Raw genomic sequence first — 19,797 nt, 5'->3', positions numbered from 1 at the left:
AATTCAAAAAGAGCATAAGTAATGCACAGCGTTGAGGGATTCTCCCTTACGCCCCGATGAACAGCGTTTGTTACATACTCAGCCCAAAGAGAAGTGTCATTATCCAAAGACCATCACCCTTTGTCAAGTTGCTCGACATGGTGAGGGGAAACAAAGGGGTCAGATGAAGCCATCGCTCTGTCTTCTGCCTCACCGTCCCCATTGAGATGGCACTCTGGGTAATGGAGAGTCCGATCAGCACATGGAGCACTGAACCCCCTCCCCCACTTCAACACGGGACGCTTTATCAGACCTCTGATGGTCATGCAATGGTAAAAAGGTCATATATTGTGGGTATTACAAGATTATTAAAAAAAAGAGATGCTCCTGACATCCAGAGTGACTGCAAGCAATAATACTAGCATGTGTTTAACTATTCAAAAAGAGTAAATGAAAAGATAAATCCAGACACAGCACAAAGTAACATCATTACATGTAGTGCAAACCATTAACATGATCCAAGAGATTCAAAACACACTACAACGACCAGATCGAACATTCCCGTGACATTCCTCCAGCCTGCATCATGCCGTCAGAAAACCACCCTCATACATCAGTAATAAAGACCCATATAACTCTAAATGCTTCCATACTCTTGTCATTAGAAGGTCTCAAATAACACCTTTCAGTTTCTTGGCTGGCCATCTGGAGAAACACCTGCCCCGGCTCTAACATGTTATCAGGTGTTCAACTGTTTCTTGGGGTCAGAGGACATGCAAATATGTGGGCCTTCCTGTCACAAGCGTCTATAAGGGAAAGTATCCACTCAAACAGAGTGAAATACACAAACAGGTTGAAAGGTAAAGCTAATCCATCAAACCCTAACTAACAGGATGTCAAATTTCTCCATCACTCTTCAAAGCAGAGTTATTAACAGGGCTCAATAATACGGATGGTCTGATTACACAGAGCCAGTGTGAGAGTTTCAGGCCAGTTGCGGATATGTAATAATGTGACCCTGTTTGTGAAAACCCAGATAAAAATTTTTTTTGTGTGATTTACTGTTTTATAAAATCATCCTTCATAAGGTAAAGAAAATTCTGTGAAAATGTAACCTTAATATGTTTAATACTGACTAAGACCATGTCAAAGATTGAAATCATAGTGGAATAAATGGTTGAATCCAAACTTTGATATATATATATATATATATATATAAAGCATTTTAATATGACTACAAATTATATACGTATATATATATATATATATATATATATATTACTTTTGTTGTGAGGTTACAGTGGACATATAGTCAGGGCAAGTAAAATACTACTACTACTATTACTATTAATAATGATAATAATAATGTACATTGCAAAACAGCTCTGCACTTTTGTGTCTCTTTCTGTCACTCTTTCAGTCACTATAGTGCTGTAAATGTTTCAGTAATGTCTTGCACTTAGAGCTTGCTAATTAGCTGCACATTTAATTAATCATAAAAGAAGTCTGACCCTTTTCTGAAAATTAAAACATGTCTGAGCATCTATTTTATAACACAAAAAATTATGCTCTGTCTCTCATATTTCCTATGCTTTAATGCTTTGTATTATGCAAACAGCTCATGAAGCAAATCTCTTCAGTTTATATTTACAGAAAATAGCATATAATATGTAGCATATGTGCGTGAGATGGTCTTGAGTTACACCACCCCCACCAAGATAAAGTGAACCCAGGAGAACTAATGGACGATAAATCTTATGCGTGGGCACTGGGATTTTAAAAACGAAGACAAATGCATTTTTCACGCTGGTGAGGACCCTTTCATTTCTTAAACATTTTCGTCTTGAATTCATTGTTCTGACCGTGTCCCTTCAACCAAGACTGCAGCCCCACCAGAAAATCAGAGCATCTACAGATGGGCTTTAGACACACATCACTCTATAATTCCATTCTTCCTATGCATGTTTGCAGGAGACAATGCATTTCCTTTGCCCCTGACTGGAAGAGACTGTAGGCTTTGGTGTATTCAACACTGAATATTGCTTTACAGATGTACTGTATGATTTTAAACCAGTACTGGTAACACTTGTATAGATCAACATTATGCAATAGTTAACACAAACTAATACATTCACATCATATATTAATCTCAGTTATGGTTATTATCGACATACAGTATACACTATACATATTTAACATTTAAATGATAAATTCTAACATTATAATCTAATACTAAGTATAAATTATCAAAAATACGCAATACAATTAATTAAACATAACATATGTATGAGTAGTAGTGGTAGTGTGAACAACAAAAATAATAATATGATTAACATTTACACCTATATTAATGCTACAAAAAATGATTGTTCATTTTTAGTTCATGTTACCTAAAGCATCAACTAATGTTAATGCATATAATACTGCAAAACATTCCCATGATATTCTTGAATTCAAAGGTAAAGAGAATGACAGTATGCTTTACTACAGTACATTCACTTTGCATTGATTGAAATGGTCTTGTTCGCTGTGATTTCATCAGGGCTTTACCAGTAAGAAACGGGCTTTCCACCTCAGTTGAAATGTTTTCTCCTGTCTCATATCAAAGGAAGCTTGGCTCATAAGGAACTCAGTGGATTTCCTCTCGCTGCCTGCTAAGTGAGAATATTTCGCAGTGTTCCTTCCCGTTGAGTCCTTGGCTGTCTGTGTTGAGTCTGTACTCACACAACCCCTGCACAGACTACAGATAAAAAGCGCTTCAGACTATTTTCTGCACTGAAAAATCTCACTGTGGAAATGAGCACGGAGTTGTTTATCTTCTCCAGCTCCACGCAGGTGCATTACAACTAAATGAGATTAAGCATCGGCTCTAGAAAGAGAAAAACAACAGTCCGGGCACGTTCATCAAAAGGTCATTGAAATGAGAAGATGAGATTTTCATGGTCGGTCAACATTGGGCAATGACTGTGAGCCAAAAAACATTGATCAAAATATTTTTGTATTACTGCATAATAAGCAGCCTATGTATTTGTGTTTGGATGTGCAGATAACAAATGGAAAGAAGCAATGTATATGTACACACTGAATTAACCACTCCAGCATGGCAAACACAAAGCTGCACACAACGCTCCATCAAGCCAAGGGATCGACCCATATCAAATAAAATCTGCCTCGTTCCTAAAAAAAACATGCACTGCTGCATCCATGCACCTGCTGCATATTTTAATATGAAATATTATAGATCCATTGTTGTGCATGTATTCACACTTTTAGATGTAAGAGCGCTTCATTGCTGATTAGTTCCATATAGTACAAATGCATGACACTGAACATTCCTGGCATAAAATCAGGGTGGGAGGGTCATTCCTGACCTTTTATAAATGCAGTGAATGGCAGGTCACCACTTGCTTTTGACAGAACGTCAAATTACACACATTTAATGAGAATGGAATATAACTTGCTTTTTTTGACCAGCACTGTGTTAAAGACATGAACAGATTTAAGAGTGCAATTTACAGTGAGCTGAATTTCAACCCCTTTGTATTGAATTTATATAATGTAAAATATCAATGATGACTTTTGACAGGATGACCATTGTGTTTGACCTTTGAAAATGGCATTGTGTCTTACTTTTGCACTATATATATACTTATATATATATAAAACTTTTTTCTTTTCTTTTTTTGTGACAGGATTTTTTACAGTTGTATTATATCTTTATGTCACTAAACTATATAATGGCGATATTTAAACCTATTAAAGCAATTTTAATCTGTTTGTCCCTGTAAAATTTACTGGAATGAAACAGGAAGACAATAAATGGCCACATGATAAATTGTAGTTCATCAAAATGTCTCTTCAGCAACAGTAGTCAATAATAATGTAAATACAGAGCACAGTGTTACCCACACAAAGATAAAAAACATCAGGCTATCATACAACATGAACACAATGCAAGAAACATTAACTAAATAACCTATAAGGCAACACAAAACACTCACAACACTCACATATTTACATAGCAGATTACATAAATAAGAAGAAACTAAGTTAAATTATAAACAAATATGAAGGGAAATCTGGGACTGCTCCATTCCCCATAAATAAATTATTGGTCAAATATGATTTTTACCAATAAAATATACATATTGCTTTATACATTATAATCCACAACATTTTTTTAAACAATATTTAGCAGTAAATTTAAATATTACACATTTTAAAACGTAGCATATTTTGTGTAGTAGGATATCGTAAGGTAATAGCTCTGTCATCTCAATCAGTATGTTTTTTTTATCAACTTTAAAATTATTTTTCGTTAAAATCCCTAACATAGAGGACGTCATAGATTAGAACGTCAATCATCATTATAATCAGAAGCGTTTGAGTCGAATTGATTATAACGCAAGCGTTCTAGTTCTGACGCAACGCTGTCAAACAAGCTGCCGCTCTTATTTACTGTTTACTATCTTTCTGCTTTGGCTTGGATCAGGAGGTGGAGTGAATGAAATGCATTTTATTCTAGCAATCTTCTAGAAATGAAAACATGACATTTGTTCTGATTTTAAAGGGTGTGCTCTGTCATGCATTAATCCAATCGCAGCAGGTCAAATAAAAAGATTTACGGCTACTTACCGAAAATGATTCAAACGACTGTAGTCAAACTTTTAGCACGGCAGATTTATCCCTGTATGGCAAGAACCGAAGAGAGTCACGTATATCAATAGTGTCCTTTCAGTTGTCTGTACCCACGACACGTCCGAGCTGAATCCCTGTGAACTCAAAGGTTCCTAAAAGACGGATGAGACGCTCGGCTGCGCCTATCAGAGGTCGAGAGGAGGCGCGTCCCGATGGATCCACACACACACACACACACACACACACTTACTGTACTGGATTTTATTCACACTACCTGGAGCCTTGGCTAAAATATCTGGTAATGTAGATGAGTTATAAGCTTTACATTATAATAATTATATCCACTGCATCCATTTTTATCCTACTTTAAGATAAATCCACATTTCATATGTAAGGAAAACTGTTCTATTTTAAAGCCTTTTTGCGCATAATATGTGCGCGAATTGACTTCTGGAGCTGGTGCATAAAAACGCTGATAGCCAAAAATGTCTTTTCAGTTGGCCCTCTGCTGGTGATAAAACACAGTAAATGACTGTGAAATGTCAAATCAAACACTTCCTCTCAGTGAACCGAAACCAAATAGCTTAATTGTTGACAAAAAGAGACGGTTATGTAGGCCCCTCACACATAGGGCGTACCACCTTGAACAAAACAAACTTTTGTCTAAAAATATATATGTGACACTTCCAGAGATTTTCATTGGCTACATAAATCTGCAACATTTTAAAAATGATTAAATATTATATTAAATTGACCTCAGAATCAATCTTCAGTGACTGTACATGATGACCTCTGGATCAGGAAAATAGATCGTATAATGGCAAACAAGCAATCAGGAAAATGCTTTGATTTAGTTTTGGTTTGTTGTTATTTACTGTTTTGGGAGAAACACTAAATAGGCCCTGGAAGAAAGTACCCTAAATCTAGGAATGATTCTGTAAGTAAAAAGAGCAACAGATCTACCTACAGTAAGTGTATTAATATCGAGCTCAAGATATTGTCTTTGATGGCGTCCAAGTTGGTATCTCCTGGGTCACGTAAACCTGCAAGCAAACATTATTTGTGAGGACGAGTAAAAAGCTGTGTGGGGGGTGACCCGTAAAGCAGGGACAGGGAGCATCACAGACCCCCCAGTCACCGCTGTGCCTTTGAGCAAAACCCAAAACCCCAGGTAGCTTCAAGAGGACTGTCTCTGTAATTAGTGCACAGTGAATCACTTTGATTAAAAGCGTCGACCTCACACATTACTATATCATGTGTGCATGCAGTAAATATGCCTTGCTTAACTTGCTCTAAACTAATTGTGTGCTAAACCTCCAAATATTATATGCACTGATGCCATGAATAAGTTGTAAAATGCTCCATGCCTCAAAAATCCCAAATGTTTCCCCAAGGCAACAATTACCAACTTAAAGACAGAGAGCCTGATGAAATGTAACATGCGCATGAGGAATGAAGATAATGTGGCATGCAGAAATCAGTAAAACAGTAAAACAAGCTGTTTACACTTATAGGCAATTTTTTCAAAACATAATTTTGAATAATTGATAATAAATTAAAAGTTTTAAATATTTTTATTTTAAATACAAATATAATTTGAATAAACATATAAATAATACAAAATTGGCTTTTTTTCCCTGCATAGCCTGCATAATATTGAAAATTAAATGCATAATTAAATATTTGGTGTTTTGAAGACAACTGACTTCCTCTGGAAAAACTCTGGGGCCCTAAAAACATTAAGTTAAAATGTAAATAAATCCATCTTAGCTACTTAAAAGCCCGTGTCTAAAGATCAACTTCAAAGCGGAGAATCTTTGCACAGGATGAGAGTTTGATTTGTAGCGAGTGGATTTCGACAGCAGTCTGCCGTTTTAGGGAAGTGCAGAGAGATTGATGGCAGGAGTAGATCATGAGGTGAGATCAGCCATGTAAATACAATGTTTTCATGTGGGTTACTCACTGTACAACTCCTATGTATCTGAAGGACACAATACAAAAATATAGCTTGATAAACAGACCCAAATTCAAACAGATGTGAAATAGATGTTAAGAGTTTACTCTGTGATAAAAAAGGACAAATTTCTCCATCTGCACACATGAGTTTCCCATCTAACAGGTTGAAATAGTGTCCACACAGCATGTCAGATATCACTGGAAAAGCCTGACGGGATAAAGAAAAGAGCATCAGCACCAGCACCATGTACAAATTTTGTGCATGACTGGATTCTGCTTGAAGTTTAAATCTAAAATCAGCCGTTCAGCCATAATTACAACCTCCTCCTGTGGGGTCAGATTTCATGTAATGGAGGTGCACGGTCTCGCTGGTATGCAGCGCCACGAGATAAGGATAATTTTACTACAGGTTGAAATGAACAATGGATAGCAGAGCAAGAGGAGTTTACAAAGACACTGGAGAAATAGAAATAGAGGCAAATAGTTCGTCTCGATTCATGGCATGCTTTTTGCATCATAATGTATATTGACAAAAACATATAATTTGCATGCATGAGGGACATTATATCAAAGTGAATCAAATATATGCTGTTTGTGTTCTGTAATGCACATGCAAAGTCTGACCTTTCTTCAAACATATTTTACAACATGAAATAAGCAATTTTCTGTAAATAGGCAAAGTTATTTGTGCTGCAAACCAGTGTTTATGATTACAATTATAATGTCAAATACAAGTTTGCATAATCAAGCAGCATAACAGACTGTCTTTGTACAGCTAAAATAACTGAAGCGGATGACACCGGAAGCATCGCACATTAAAGTTACAAATGGCCTCATACTTTAAAAATAAGGTGGATAATCTCTTTATGGCAGCTGTGACAATTCTAAACGGTAACAGAATTAAACGAATGTGTGGTATTATATGAGGCCCTGCTCTAGGGAAAAGGCCAGAGACTGTATTATGTTAATGCTCTCTTTAGTATGACTCCATGAATAATTCTAGGATTTGCTCTGTAACTTTTACATTCCACAATCTCGTCTGAAAATAGAGCTAATAAACACAAAGGAGAAGATAAGAAACAGATTAAACTGCCATTGTCATTTCTGCCTCAGGCTGTACAGCTGCAAACCAACACCAGCAGTCATTCCAGGCCTGCATGCTCTCTGAGGAACATCTCAGTTGTAGCTGTGTTGAGAATTTTTCATACCTGAAAATCTACTTATCAAAGACAAAAAAAAAAAAACACCCATGACACGACATTTGCCCATGTGCCAAAATCAGAAATCCAATGATGAGTTGACTATTACTCATCACACTCATGGTTTATTTTGTACCTCCAGAAGGGAATAACACACCTGGTCTGTCCTCTTACCTGTCACCAGGCGTCTAGTTGATTTGGTTGGCATGCGAGAGGCACATAATCATCTCAAACTGAATGAACGGGTTGGCTTTGATGATGTGCACTACAGGGACAGTGGTGAAGGCATGACTGCCTCCGGCATACTTCCATCATCCATTCTGGTCTCTTCAAGGAGCACCGATCCGTCCTCACAACATGTCAATCATTTCTACAGAATGAGATAAATGCCCATCTGCAAAAGAGGATTTAGAGATGAAATGCTGGTAGCAATTCTGCATTCCTACTTTTAATCACTTCTTTTTATTCTGCTTTCATCTACAGTCATATCTCGAGACATTTGTTTTAGACGATTTTTGTTGTGCTCAGGTCACATACTCTTACATTACATTGTAATAATTATTTGTTTTAGGCGATTTTTGTTGTGCTCAGGTCACATACTCTTACATTACATTGTAGTAAAGCATTAGTTTATCCAGAAATTTAAATTCTGTCATCATTTAGTCATTCATGTCACTATGAAACCCATAAGCATTTCATTCATCTTTAGAACAAAAATGAAGACATTTTTAATATTCTTCTAACTTTCTGTCCATGTAATCAACAGTTTTAAGCTTCAAAAAGTATATAAAAGACAGAGTAAAAGTATCCATATTAATCAAGTTGTTAAATCTAAGTTTTCTGAAGAGACATAATTGGGCTGGTTGTATAAAGCACTTAAACTAGTCTTAAAAAGTAATTAAAAAGTAATACTGATTACCTCTTGGCTAACAATTTTATTTTTTGGCTGAACTAACCCTTTAATACCTTTTAATGTGGGAGGGATAATGAAAAGTTTAGCTTCTATTTCTGGTCCTTAACTGTTTGGCGAGAGAGGGTCAACAGGGGCCAAGCATGTACTTTCCATCAGCCCCAAGTTATTTTTTCTTCATGTTGAAATGTTTGTTGGCTACACAGGGGGTGTAAGATCTCAGTAAGTCTTCAGACTTCACAGAAACTGCTCTTCACATGTGCTTAAAGATCACAGAGTGAGATACACCTGTCCTCTCCCGTCAGCTGCACATCAACATTGTAGCAGAGTCTCTACTTTTAGACCAGGCTCTGGTTTTTGTACAAACTTTGATTTGTTCTCTGAGGTTATGTATTTATAATGTAGGTTAATCTCACGTTGTCTAAAATTTGTCAATTGTTTGTTACTTAATTTTTATTCAGACTTTTCCTTGTCTCTTGTTATACCTCTGTTTGCATGTTTAAGAATTTCACTGTATTCTGCAGTGTTCATTTAAAGGGTCACAGGCCCATAATCAATGTCTCAGACTCATAAACAATGAGGTCCACTGCTCTGCAACCCATCAGAAGAACCTCTCGCTCATTGGTATTTTTATTGTCCAATGACTAAGTGGCACTGAGGGTACAGAGCTGTCTTTGAGGTCTGGTTCGACCAGGTTTCAGAGAGGTCAGATCCTCATGGAGAACAAAATCCCTCTGGAAACACTGCCGGCTGCCAATTAGTGCGGTGATCTCTGGTCCTGCAGCGGAATGTTAAGCCCTGGCTGGCTGTCACGGAGCATATACACAATGCAGCCGGGTGACTCATTAAGATTACAGGACAGGCCCGATCCAATGATCAAATGCGGCCAGTGCTGTGTTGGGATTACCACAGAAGGCTGGTCCAAAGAGGGTATTTGTGTTCAAAGAACATTTCTTGTTTGTCAAGAGCCCTTGTAGTAGGGAAAGGCTTTTCCCATTGCATTTTCATGTGTTTTTTTCCACAATTTCATTCTAAACATCTAAAGACGTAGAGTAGCTGCCAAGCGTTATTGGCCGGATTCCTGCAGTATGAATGAATGAATGAATGCATTCATGCCAAACTGATAAAAAAAAGCCAGAACTAAAAAATCAGTACAACGATTAGAAAATCTCCATATTCTTCAGATAAGGTGCTATTGATTGCTTTTATTTCATTTGTTAAAGATGTATGTGCCCAGTGCAGCCAATCACAAGTCACTTACACAATTATTGAGGATGTCTGTGTGAGGAGACATCATCAATCATCAGACTTCAATGAAACACAAATTTACATGGCGCCACCATAAAAACAAGCGTAGGAATGAAGGTTGTTCATTGTTTGAGACTATCAAATGCCTCTCAGTAAATGAGTACTGTACTACTTTTATGACGTAAAAGTTTGCAGTCACTCTTATTACCGAATGCATCACTGGATAATCCAATAAATCATTAATTAAATCATGTAAATTTTCCTTTAAATTATTAAGAATGTATGAGGGTACTTTCCAATGAGTCCTGTATTCCTTTAAAATGTACCCTGGCATTTTATTGCAGGGAAACTGTTGAAAAAAACTATATATATTAAAGATCATTACCAAATACCAGTCCACCTTTTATCAAAATGTGTTATACAATGGTAATTTTTTTTAAATTGTATAAAATATTTCCTTAAATGTAAATGACATGATCAGAAACATATTGAGTGAACATTCATATAAATTAGAAAATGAATCTTTAAAAATAGCTTAGGAAATAGCTAATAATAATAATTAAAAACCTCAGAATAGTAGAAGAATTACATGAATTTGACAGTTTATTAGTCTTTGTAAAATCTGATGATCATGTTCTCCAGCATGAGAATTTTCAAAAATCTTGTGCTACAATGGATGCAAGAAAATCTGTACATGTGGAGTTCACATGATCAATATTACAATTTCCTTATTGGATTAATGACCTAAAAATACATTAAAAACTAAACTATTTCTTAATTATTTTAAGAATGTATTATTCTTTTTAACTATAACATTTTCTTTCATTTTTTAAAAACGTCCAATGCTAACCTTTGGACTCCACTGTACAATAAAGCATACTGTTAAAGTTTTAATTAATTACAATGTCTTTTGGTTGGCTAACATTCTCACAGTAAGGCATCTGGATGGATAAGAGCCATGAGCTTTCTGTCTCCTCATCTGAACAGACTGGGTTCTGAATACTAAAGACACAGGCGTTGCAGATGAGAGCAGCAGCACTGATACTGTTTTTCTCAATGGGAGATAAATGACTCTCCAAAGCCTGAAAGTGACAGACTCCAAATCCACGCCTAATAAAACCAGAACAAAGACAGCCAGCAGCCGGAGCAAACAGCACACACGGCGAGACAGTCAGCAGAGCTGGAACACACACACACACACACACACTTCAACTAAGTCAGTGAAGCAGCTACACAGAACCCAAATCTCATTTCCTCTGAAACAATTTTAGAGGAAGAACCATATGTCATGTTTGGTTTAGAGAGAAAAAACCCTCATTATTCCAGACAGCAATGATATTAATGGTCCACAGCTTTGTGTCCCACACTGAGATCCTCTTGGGAATGTTTTTATTGTTCTCAGAGCTCTGGGGGGGAAGTTGCTCTTTTGTGCTGTTTGAGGTTCAGCTCCCTCCTCCAAATTTAAACCTGGGCATTCTCATGTGAAAAGACAGAAACTGTTCTCAGATCAGCGTGGAAGGAATTTTAAAAACGTAGCCCTGCTGCTCATGTACAAAAAGCACAGCGGTGTGTTATAGATTAAAGAGATGAGAAACCGTTAACACACTCAATCAACCCAATGAACGTAAACAAGACTATTTATCATAACTCACTTCAACCTTCATGGGAAGGAACACAGCCGCGCTGTAAGGTTTGTACATTAACATCTATGAAATCTAGAACTAGGTTTTATTAGGTTTTTTATACATATCAAATTTCCTGTTTATTACATTTGTTTTTTTTTTACATGCAATGAGTTTTAATTACGTTTTTAAAGTTGTGATGACAAATGTAGTGATCAGTATTTTGATTTCGAGTGAAATTATCGAATAAGAAAAGAAAAATGTAGAAAAGAAAAATGACGACTCAATTCTGTCCATCAGTTCTTGATTGGATGGAGGCAAATTAGCTAAATGCAAACTTGCAGTAGGTTATAAGTCCGTGGTGTGGTTTTGATAAAAAATGATGAGGTTAAAAAAATGTAAACATGAACAGATGAATTGCTCACAATAAGATAAATAAAATATATTTAGAAAACAGAGTGAATTTTCATCTAATGCCAGCTGTAAGGGAAATATTAGTAGCATAATAACTTAACATTAATTTGTGCATGGACACCTTAAATTAAATATGGTCACATTTTTATTTCAATTGGTTTTTGGGACAGCAAAACATGACATCATTTGCAATAGTCAAGCCAGAATAGTTTGAAATATACTTAATTTTAATGAATTAATCAGTGCTTTTCCGTGATGCAGATCCATGTTCTTAAAGCACTGATATTTATGCAGCAAACCAGATCTCTTTTAGAGACATTCACACCATTTAGAAAACTAGAACAACACATCCCGCGTCCTCTCATTGCTGTGCTCGGCCTGTGTGACAGAATCTGGGACCAGAGCCACAGGACCATCCCACATAGAGACTTCTAATGCTCAGTGTGTGAGGCTCAATTTGCTCAATACAAATCCAGTGAGGCAGCATAAGTTAATTCCACTCCTTTAGTAGCTAAATGCTGTTTTGCAACCCGTCTGGTTCTCTGTCCTATTTAGCACGTCATTAGTAAGCAGTCATCACAAGCGGTACTAGTACTCCATTGACAGACCTTCCTGACACAGCAACTTCCTGTGTACACTGTTCCTCCACCACTGGCCGACTGGCCGTCTCCTCACTGAATCCACCAAAGAGCTATGGTTTGGCTGATTTGCATAGTCGTGTTGCCACTACACCATCTGGCTGCAAAATGCATCCTTCTCCACTCCAAGTCATTGTGTTTTCTAAAAGAATAAATTGCAAGTAATGTCTAAGTCACATATTTCAATATATTATTGTAGATTATTCAGTGTCCAACTGTTTCTGAAGGGAGCCTCCAAGTGTGAAATTGACTTATATTACAGCTCCAGACAGTCACTAGTGAGTGATCTTCTTCTACTTGTGGTGCATTAACCAATCAGCCAAGCCATGATGTAATTTTTCCTGCGGCTCCAGGCTGATTAGTCACTGATCAGTCATGAGAACATCTGTGAGCCCATCAGCAAAGATGGCAAATCACATTCTTCCAGAGAATCCTGCAACATCCTGCCATTGAGATGAATGGGAATGCTAGCTCCTGCATGATTTTACTGTGGACTTAATGAAAACATCCATCTGACTGTATTAATATTCCAGTGTGGATGACATCTCCTTTGTCTCAATGATTTGCAGCGCTGTTCATAACCGAACAGGTTTTTATGATTGAGGATCACAATGGTAGCAGTCCCATGAGAATTGGGACCAGCAGGAGCACAGAATCCCAGATCCTGAAAGTAGGTGCTGCTGAGCTGTGGGTTTGTCTCTGGGCAAACACTGCATTACTGTGATTGGTCGGCAGCTCTACGTTACAAACCATCCCTTCACAGCAAGATATGCACTCCTGCAAGACATAACAGATTTTGATATAAGAGATATTTTTGTATGAGTGGAATAATGTGTATGTGAATACTCACATGGTGTGTATTTTTGAGATGTCTGCAGCCAGCTAACTGGCATTCTTCACGCACAGCACATCTTTTGGTAACAAATTTTGTCTTTCCATGATGGTTGAAGTGATGTATTGTCATACAAAACTGAGTATCTATAAATGAAGAAACAGGTTGTTAGGAATTTAGAAGTATATTGCTTTACAAAGTAAATCTAGAGACAACTAGAGGAGAAGATCTGAGAATGGTGGGTTTGTGTTTAGTAAACTCACTCTGAGGACACCACACATCTTCTGCCCAGCGGTTACAGCTGTAGTTGTCTAAGGCCTGCTCACATGTGAAGCACTTGAAACTCTTAGGGTACGGGGTGGCTGCACAGACATGCACACTGTGTTATAGTATCGCTATAAAGTAACTGGAAATTAAAATGAATGAGCACAGTTTCAAAATGTTCTGGAATCAATAAACTCACCTTCTACAGCAGGCATGATATTGTAGAAGTCAATGCTGTCACTTGTCACCAAATCAACAAAAAGATGGACGAGAACAGAGACTAAGGCCAGATCTGCTGCCATCTTTAAAACACTGATAGTGACTCCTAAAATAAACAGTCGAAGATAAAGTTTTAGTCGTTGAACACCTGACTTCTTCTTGTCCTAATATATATTTTGTTATACATTTACATTTATTCATTTAGCTGACGCTTTTATCCAAAGCGACTTACAATTGCTATATATGTCAGAGGTCGCACGCCTCTGGAGCAACTAGGGGTTAAGTGTCTTGCTCAGGGACACACTGGTGTCTCACAGTGGATTCGAACCCGGGTCTCTCACACCAACGGCATGTGTCTTATCCACTGCGCCATCACCACCCAATATGTTATGCACCTCAATATTATAATTACTGGCATAGACTGGGCAAATACACACAACTTCTAATGCTTAAGTACGATGAACAGGAACCCATTTCTTAACAGCAAGAAATAGTACTTCACGTAAAAAGCAGATAAATATTTATAACTGGGATATGATGAGCTTTTAATAAGAACAATAAAACATTTTATGTAGATAATATATGAAAAATATACTTTTTTGTTACAAAAGTATTTTATATAAAAGACAATTCTACAGGTGTAAGATAACATACCTATTAATTCATATCCATCATAATTCCTTTTAAAGGGATAGTTCACCCAAAAATGAAATCTGAGAGCTTTCTGACCCTCCATAGACAGCAACACAACTACCACGTTCAAGGCCAAGAAAGGTAGTAAGAACATCATTAAAACAGTCCATGTGACATCAGTGGTTCAACCGTCTCAGGTCAGGCAGGGATCGTAGGAGTGAATAACCAACACTCTCTCCACCCTCAATACCACGACTGAGGTGAGACCCTTGAGAAAGGCACCGAACCCCAACTGCTCCCCGGGCGCAGCAGCAATGGCTGCCCACTGCTCCAGGTGTATGTTCACTACTGTATGTATACTTGGATGGGTTAAATGCAGAGCACAAATTCTGAGTATGGGTCACCATACTTGGCCACACACCACTTGCCTTTCCCTTTAATTTGGGGTCCGAAGATGAACGAAGGTCTTACGGGTTTGGAACGAAATGAGGGTGAGTAATTAATGACAGAATTTTCATTTTTAGGCGAACTATTCCTTTAACAGAATAATGACAATTCACAAATACCTAAATAACAGAAAATATTAGAGGTGATGGATGGATTCACATATTACTTCTTTTAATTACAGCAAAGGCTCATACTCTGAAGAAGTACAACCTATGAATTCTAATCATCCAAACAGCATTCATTTCATGCATTATTCAATTTACTGAATGCGCTGGATTCAGTAATATGTCCATTTGCATAAAGCCCTCTGGTACTTCAGTTGCAAGTACCTACATTTTTAAGCAAGAACCCAAAATCCAGCCTTATAACTGATGACGAGGGACTAAAGTCCCCATCCATGTCTTCCGCCCCCATATTTGAAATGTCTTGCACCTGCCCCTGCATTTTAAGAAGCAGTAAGGAACGGTGACCTCAGAGGTTAATGATTAAGGCTGAACACATTCTCTGAGGACATTAACATGCTCTAGTGCTTGTTTCCATCAGTGTTCAGTTACATAGCATTGACAATGTCACTGTGTGTGATGGACGTTAGCTTACTGCGTAACTTATTTCCTGTCTGAATAAACATGAGAGTGCATCAGCGAAACATGCTGTGAGCAAGTTCTTTAAATACATTCACAATCTGAAAAATAAAGAAGTTTAAATTTCCCTTTTCAAATGACTTAAATCAAGCACTCAGCATCAGTTTAGTACACAGAAATCCACAGGCTCTGCTTCATCTGTAGACAGCATATGGTTTAAAAGCAAACAGATGAGAGTCATTAATCTTGTGGCAGTGACAATCTACTCCAAAGGGTCTCTAGCAGAGTAAAGACAGATCACACATATATAATGACTGACAGCACAACAGCAATCAGCTCCTCTGACCCAGAGGTTAAAACTCACACAGGGGGCTGCAGTCTGAAGCCTTTCAGCTCCAAACGTAAGTGTTCTTAGGTCACAAACCAGACAGAGCACATGTAGGGACTTAAAAGCAGTTCATTAAGAGTGAAGAGCATAAAATGGCCATTTGCATGCATCTTTATTTTGGCATATTTATGCTGAATACAAAAGCACACAAACATGCGCTCATTCTTACATAAACAAATGTTGCATTCTGAAACATGGTGGGATTTTAGATCAAAACCGTAGTCTAGTTTGATATTTAAATGCATTCTTTGAAAGTAAATGTCTTTGAGTGAAATGAAATGTGATGTAAATGAGTTCTAGAGGCCAGTGCTGTCTGACTGGTTTGAGAACTTCAGAGGCCTGTTGATTGCTTCAGTGATCCGTGAAGCCACCTGAATAACCAAGACTTTTAACATAGTAACTAAACATCTGTGAGAGTCTATCTTATAATAAATATTTAGAATTTACAGAAACTGATGCCTTACTAAAAACACATACTATAAAATAGCCTACTTATCCAATACAAATGTGAAATAATATACTGCCAAACATACCTTATTCACTCAAAATAATGTTTACACAAAACATGCATAAATTTGAAAATCAAAATATACAAAAAACAAAAACAAACAAAGACTTACCTTTTGTCTCTAAGGACAGCTTATAGGTTTAACAGGCCAAGTAGACAGATTCCCTGATAACTGTCCAGAGGATCCTGTCTTCACTCAGAATTCCAAAGGATAAGGAAAAGGAAAGAGAAAGCTTAGAATAATTTTCCATTTCAGCTCTCTCTCACAACAACAGAAAACACTGACCCCAACCTCCTGACACCCCCCGCTTCTGATTGGACAGCAGGTGCACTGTGGGGGCGGAGCCTCTAACCATTGTGTGAAGTCGACAGTGTGGTGTCAAGCCAGTCTAGCCCATGTAATTAGCATTCACACAAACACACTTAGCACACACCCAATCCCCATAACCTCTGGAACACCCACAACACAACACAACACAACACACTGCTAGATTAACTGTACTTTCCTCAATACACTACATGAGTGAATCGTGTATTGATTTTTGCTAAAGCTGATCAATACTAAAACCCACTAATGATACGAGGTACTTGATGATCTTTGGGGGTTTGCGCAGTCAATTGCTTTGAAATCTCTAGCAGTGGGATTCAATTTATTCACTCTATTGTAAAAACTATTCTTGAGGATCTTACTTGGTAAGTACAGTACATACAATTTTAAAATAACTTTTTTAAATTTTATTTCATTTTCAGCAGCCATTATTTTTACTTTTCAGCAGCCATTACTGTAGTTTTCAGTGTCGCATAATGTAAAGTATTAAAAAATGAATAAGTACTAATAATAAAATAAAAAAAAACCTGACCCCAAACTTCAATGGTAGTGTATTATACACCACCTACTTATAAATAAAGCTTTTTATTTCAGAACCAAGCATCGCCATGTTTAAACCTTCTGTCATGCACTTGCATGGTGAAGAAAATAAACTGTTGAATTTTAGCCAGGACTGCTAACATGGAAATGAGCAGTGATCGCCAATTATTTCTGTCTTTTTTTCACCATTGTGGCATTATGTAGGTTATTTAGGCTTTAGTTCCTCAAGGGGAATTTACCTACTGTGATATACTTCGAACAAATTAAATTATGTCTTTGATTTAATTTAATTACATTGATTGAATTATATACAGTTTTATGTTTGCAACAAAAGTTAATCTACAGTTTGACCTACAGTATAACTTTGAGCAGCACCAATAGTTCTTTCGGATGAGATGTTAAACCGAGGTCCTGACTCTCTGTGGTCATTAAAAATCCCAGGATGTCTTTCGAAAAGAGTAGAGGTGTAACCTCGGCATCCTGGCCAAATTTCCCCATTGGTCTCTGACCATCATGGCCTCCTAATCATCCCCTTACACTGATTGGCTTCATCACTCTGTCTCCTCTCCACCAGTAAGCTGGTGTGTGGTGGGCGTTCTGGCGCACTATGGCTGCCGTCGCATCATCCAGGTGGATGCTGCACACTGGTGGTGGTGGACGAGGAGACACCACCCCTCACAATGTAGAGCGCTTTGAGTGCTTAGAAAAGCGCTATATAAATGTAATTAATTATTATTATTATTATTATATTTAGCAGTACAGTATGTGTTATTCCTCTATGGAGAGCTGCCATTGAAAGGTGAGATCAGCAGCGAGTGAAGTGAGAAAAAGACTGCTGAGTGTACAAATCACATCAACACCACAATAACAGGAAATACAGGAGGCTTCATACTGTATGTTACAACTGACTCTCTGATACAATATGATTTTCATGTACTTTGTAAAATATAATATGGCCTTCTGGCAGTCCCCATAAAAAACTGCATGTGGAATAGCTATGAAATATGATACAGCATTGCTCATATGATATCTTGAGTTCTAGCTGTCCCTCACGGCTGTCACAGTAAATATACAGCTGTGAAATCTTCAAGTCTTGTGTAAATATCACACCACAGTGAGTTTTAGTGCATCCTTTGAGCTTTATATAAGCCTGATGTGCTGACAGGGTTAGAATTACAGGAATGTTCCCAGACTAACCAGAGCTTTTAAAAATCCCTCAAATTAATGGTGGATTATCCTTTGAATATCCAAATAAAACACTGGTGATATTCTCAAATACATCCCTGAATGTTTCACGACTGCCTTTTGGCCATAGACAGTGTGGTTTTTCCCATTTATGTCTTTCAGTGAAGGTTTAACGCTTTACGCTTTATGTCATGGCGCTATTTCTATAAAAATAAGAAACGGTTCTTTAAACACATTTTAGTGGAGAATACAAACCACCCACTGTCTCGCCTCCAGGGAAACCGTCTTCCACAGTGACGATTTCAAAACAAAGAGGCTCAACAGGATGTGAAAGAAACGAATCAAGGACAAATTTTTGTGACTTTGTTCAGTTAGTCTTAGAATTAATCAATTCACTATTTTTCATGAGCCAGAAAATGAATAAAAATGTAATTAATATGACTTTAATATTAAACTGACATGGCATAAATGAAGAATAAATTATTTTCAGAGGCCTGTCAGAAATAGACTCCATAGCTATTAAGAGTCACTTACAGTCACATGATTCATTTATGTTTTATCCTGTGTTCTTTAGGTCAGGTAAAAGTCAGACTGGGTTCATATTCAAAAGGAGCTTAAATCTTTTCAAAATATAATTTGCAGTACTTGAAAACATTAATGCCAAAACAAGTTGTATAGTATATGTCCAGGAATACTATTTTGCTCTATCAGCTCTTTTACTGGAAGACATTGCTGACATATTTACTACTTTGTTTTGAAATCAGCAGATTTCTGTCTTTTGACAGAGAAAAACAGGACATGTGACATGCTTAAGGGCCGGAGGGCCTTTCTGATGGCCTGAGGGCCAGTGGATCCATTTCATTATATTATACAGTGCTCTATTTTTGCTTCTTTGAGGTTACAGTTGAAAAAAGAGGAATGTGAAGAAACTGGGGCAGAAAAAAATGAAGCCTAAAGTACACATGATGACACATGAAATCTAATCTTAAAGGCTGATCTCAAGGTGCACTGTACCAATCCAGAAATCATTTAGTAGCTTTTTGTCCTATGAATGGGATGATTTAATGCTCCTCAACAACCTTCTTGTAAATGTGATCCTAAGTCTTGCAATTTAAAAACAATTTGTCTGAACATGAAGATAAAAAGAAGAAAACATTCCCACAGTTCACTTGGAGGCACCTGCATAGCTATGACCCAGATCCTGACCATTCAAGTGAAAAACACTTAAACCCACATGTCATGTCTCTTGAAATATGTCAGAACTGAGA

General features: G+C 37.2%; 2 protein-coding genes across 2 annotated transcripts in view; both read right to left on the bottom strand.

The window, feature by feature from the left end:
• Nucleotides 1–4,870, bottom strand: part of LOC306876426 (ly6/PLAUR domain-containing protein 6) — a 28,384-nt gene extending 23,514 nt beyond the window's left edge. Inside the window, exon 1 of the mRNA XM_079427568.1 lies at nucleotides 4,615–4,870. The gene's annotated coding sequence lies outside the window, so the exon portion shown is untranslated. The remainder of the gene's footprint in view (nucleotides 1–4,614) is intronic.
• A 7,225-nt stretch (nucleotides 4,871–12,095) lies between these two features.
• Nucleotides 12,096–16,739, bottom strand: LOC306876093 (ly6/PLAUR domain-containing protein 6B-like). The gene is made up of 5 exons (XM_079427011.1): nucleotides 16,589–16,739; nucleotides 13,900–14,025; nucleotides 13,700–13,798; nucleotides 13,455–13,582; nucleotides 12,096–13,381 (listed from the first exon to the last, which is right to left on the bottom strand). Exons 2-5 carry the CDS (start codon nucleotides 14,000–14,002, stop codon nucleotides 13,211–13,213), a joined length of 501 nt encoding a protein of 166 aa, XP_079283137.1. The 5' UTR covers nucleotides 14,003–14,025; nucleotides 16,589–16,739; the 3' UTR covers nucleotides 12,096–13,210.
• Nucleotides 16,740–19,797: the final 3,058 nt, after the last annotated feature.

The sequence above is a fragment of the Barbus barbus genome (genome assembly GCF_936440315.1).
Source record: "Barbus barbus genome assembly, chromosome: 10".
Classification (NCBI taxonomy): Eukaryota; Metazoa; Chordata; class Actinopteri; order Cypriniformes; family Cyprinidae; genus Barbus; species Barbus barbus.
Note: the sequence above shows the minus strand (reverse complement) of the source record. Positions and strands in the feature narration are given on the sequence as shown.

Excerpts from the sequence above, each read along its gene's own strand:
- LOC306876093 (XM_079427011.1), bottom strand. The coding sequence starts at position 14,002 with ATGGCAGCAGATCTGGCCTTAGTCTCTGTTCTCGTCCATCTTTTTGTT. Across the intron at positions 13,799-13,899 it reads TATCATGCCTGCTGTAGAAG|CCACCCCGTACCCTAAGAGT; the intron begins GTGAGTTTATTG and ends ATGTCTGTGCAG. Across the intron at positions 13,583-13,699 it reads AGATGTGTGGTGTCCTCAGA|ATACTCAGTTTTGTATGACA; the intron begins GTGAGTTTACTA and ends CTTCATTTATAG.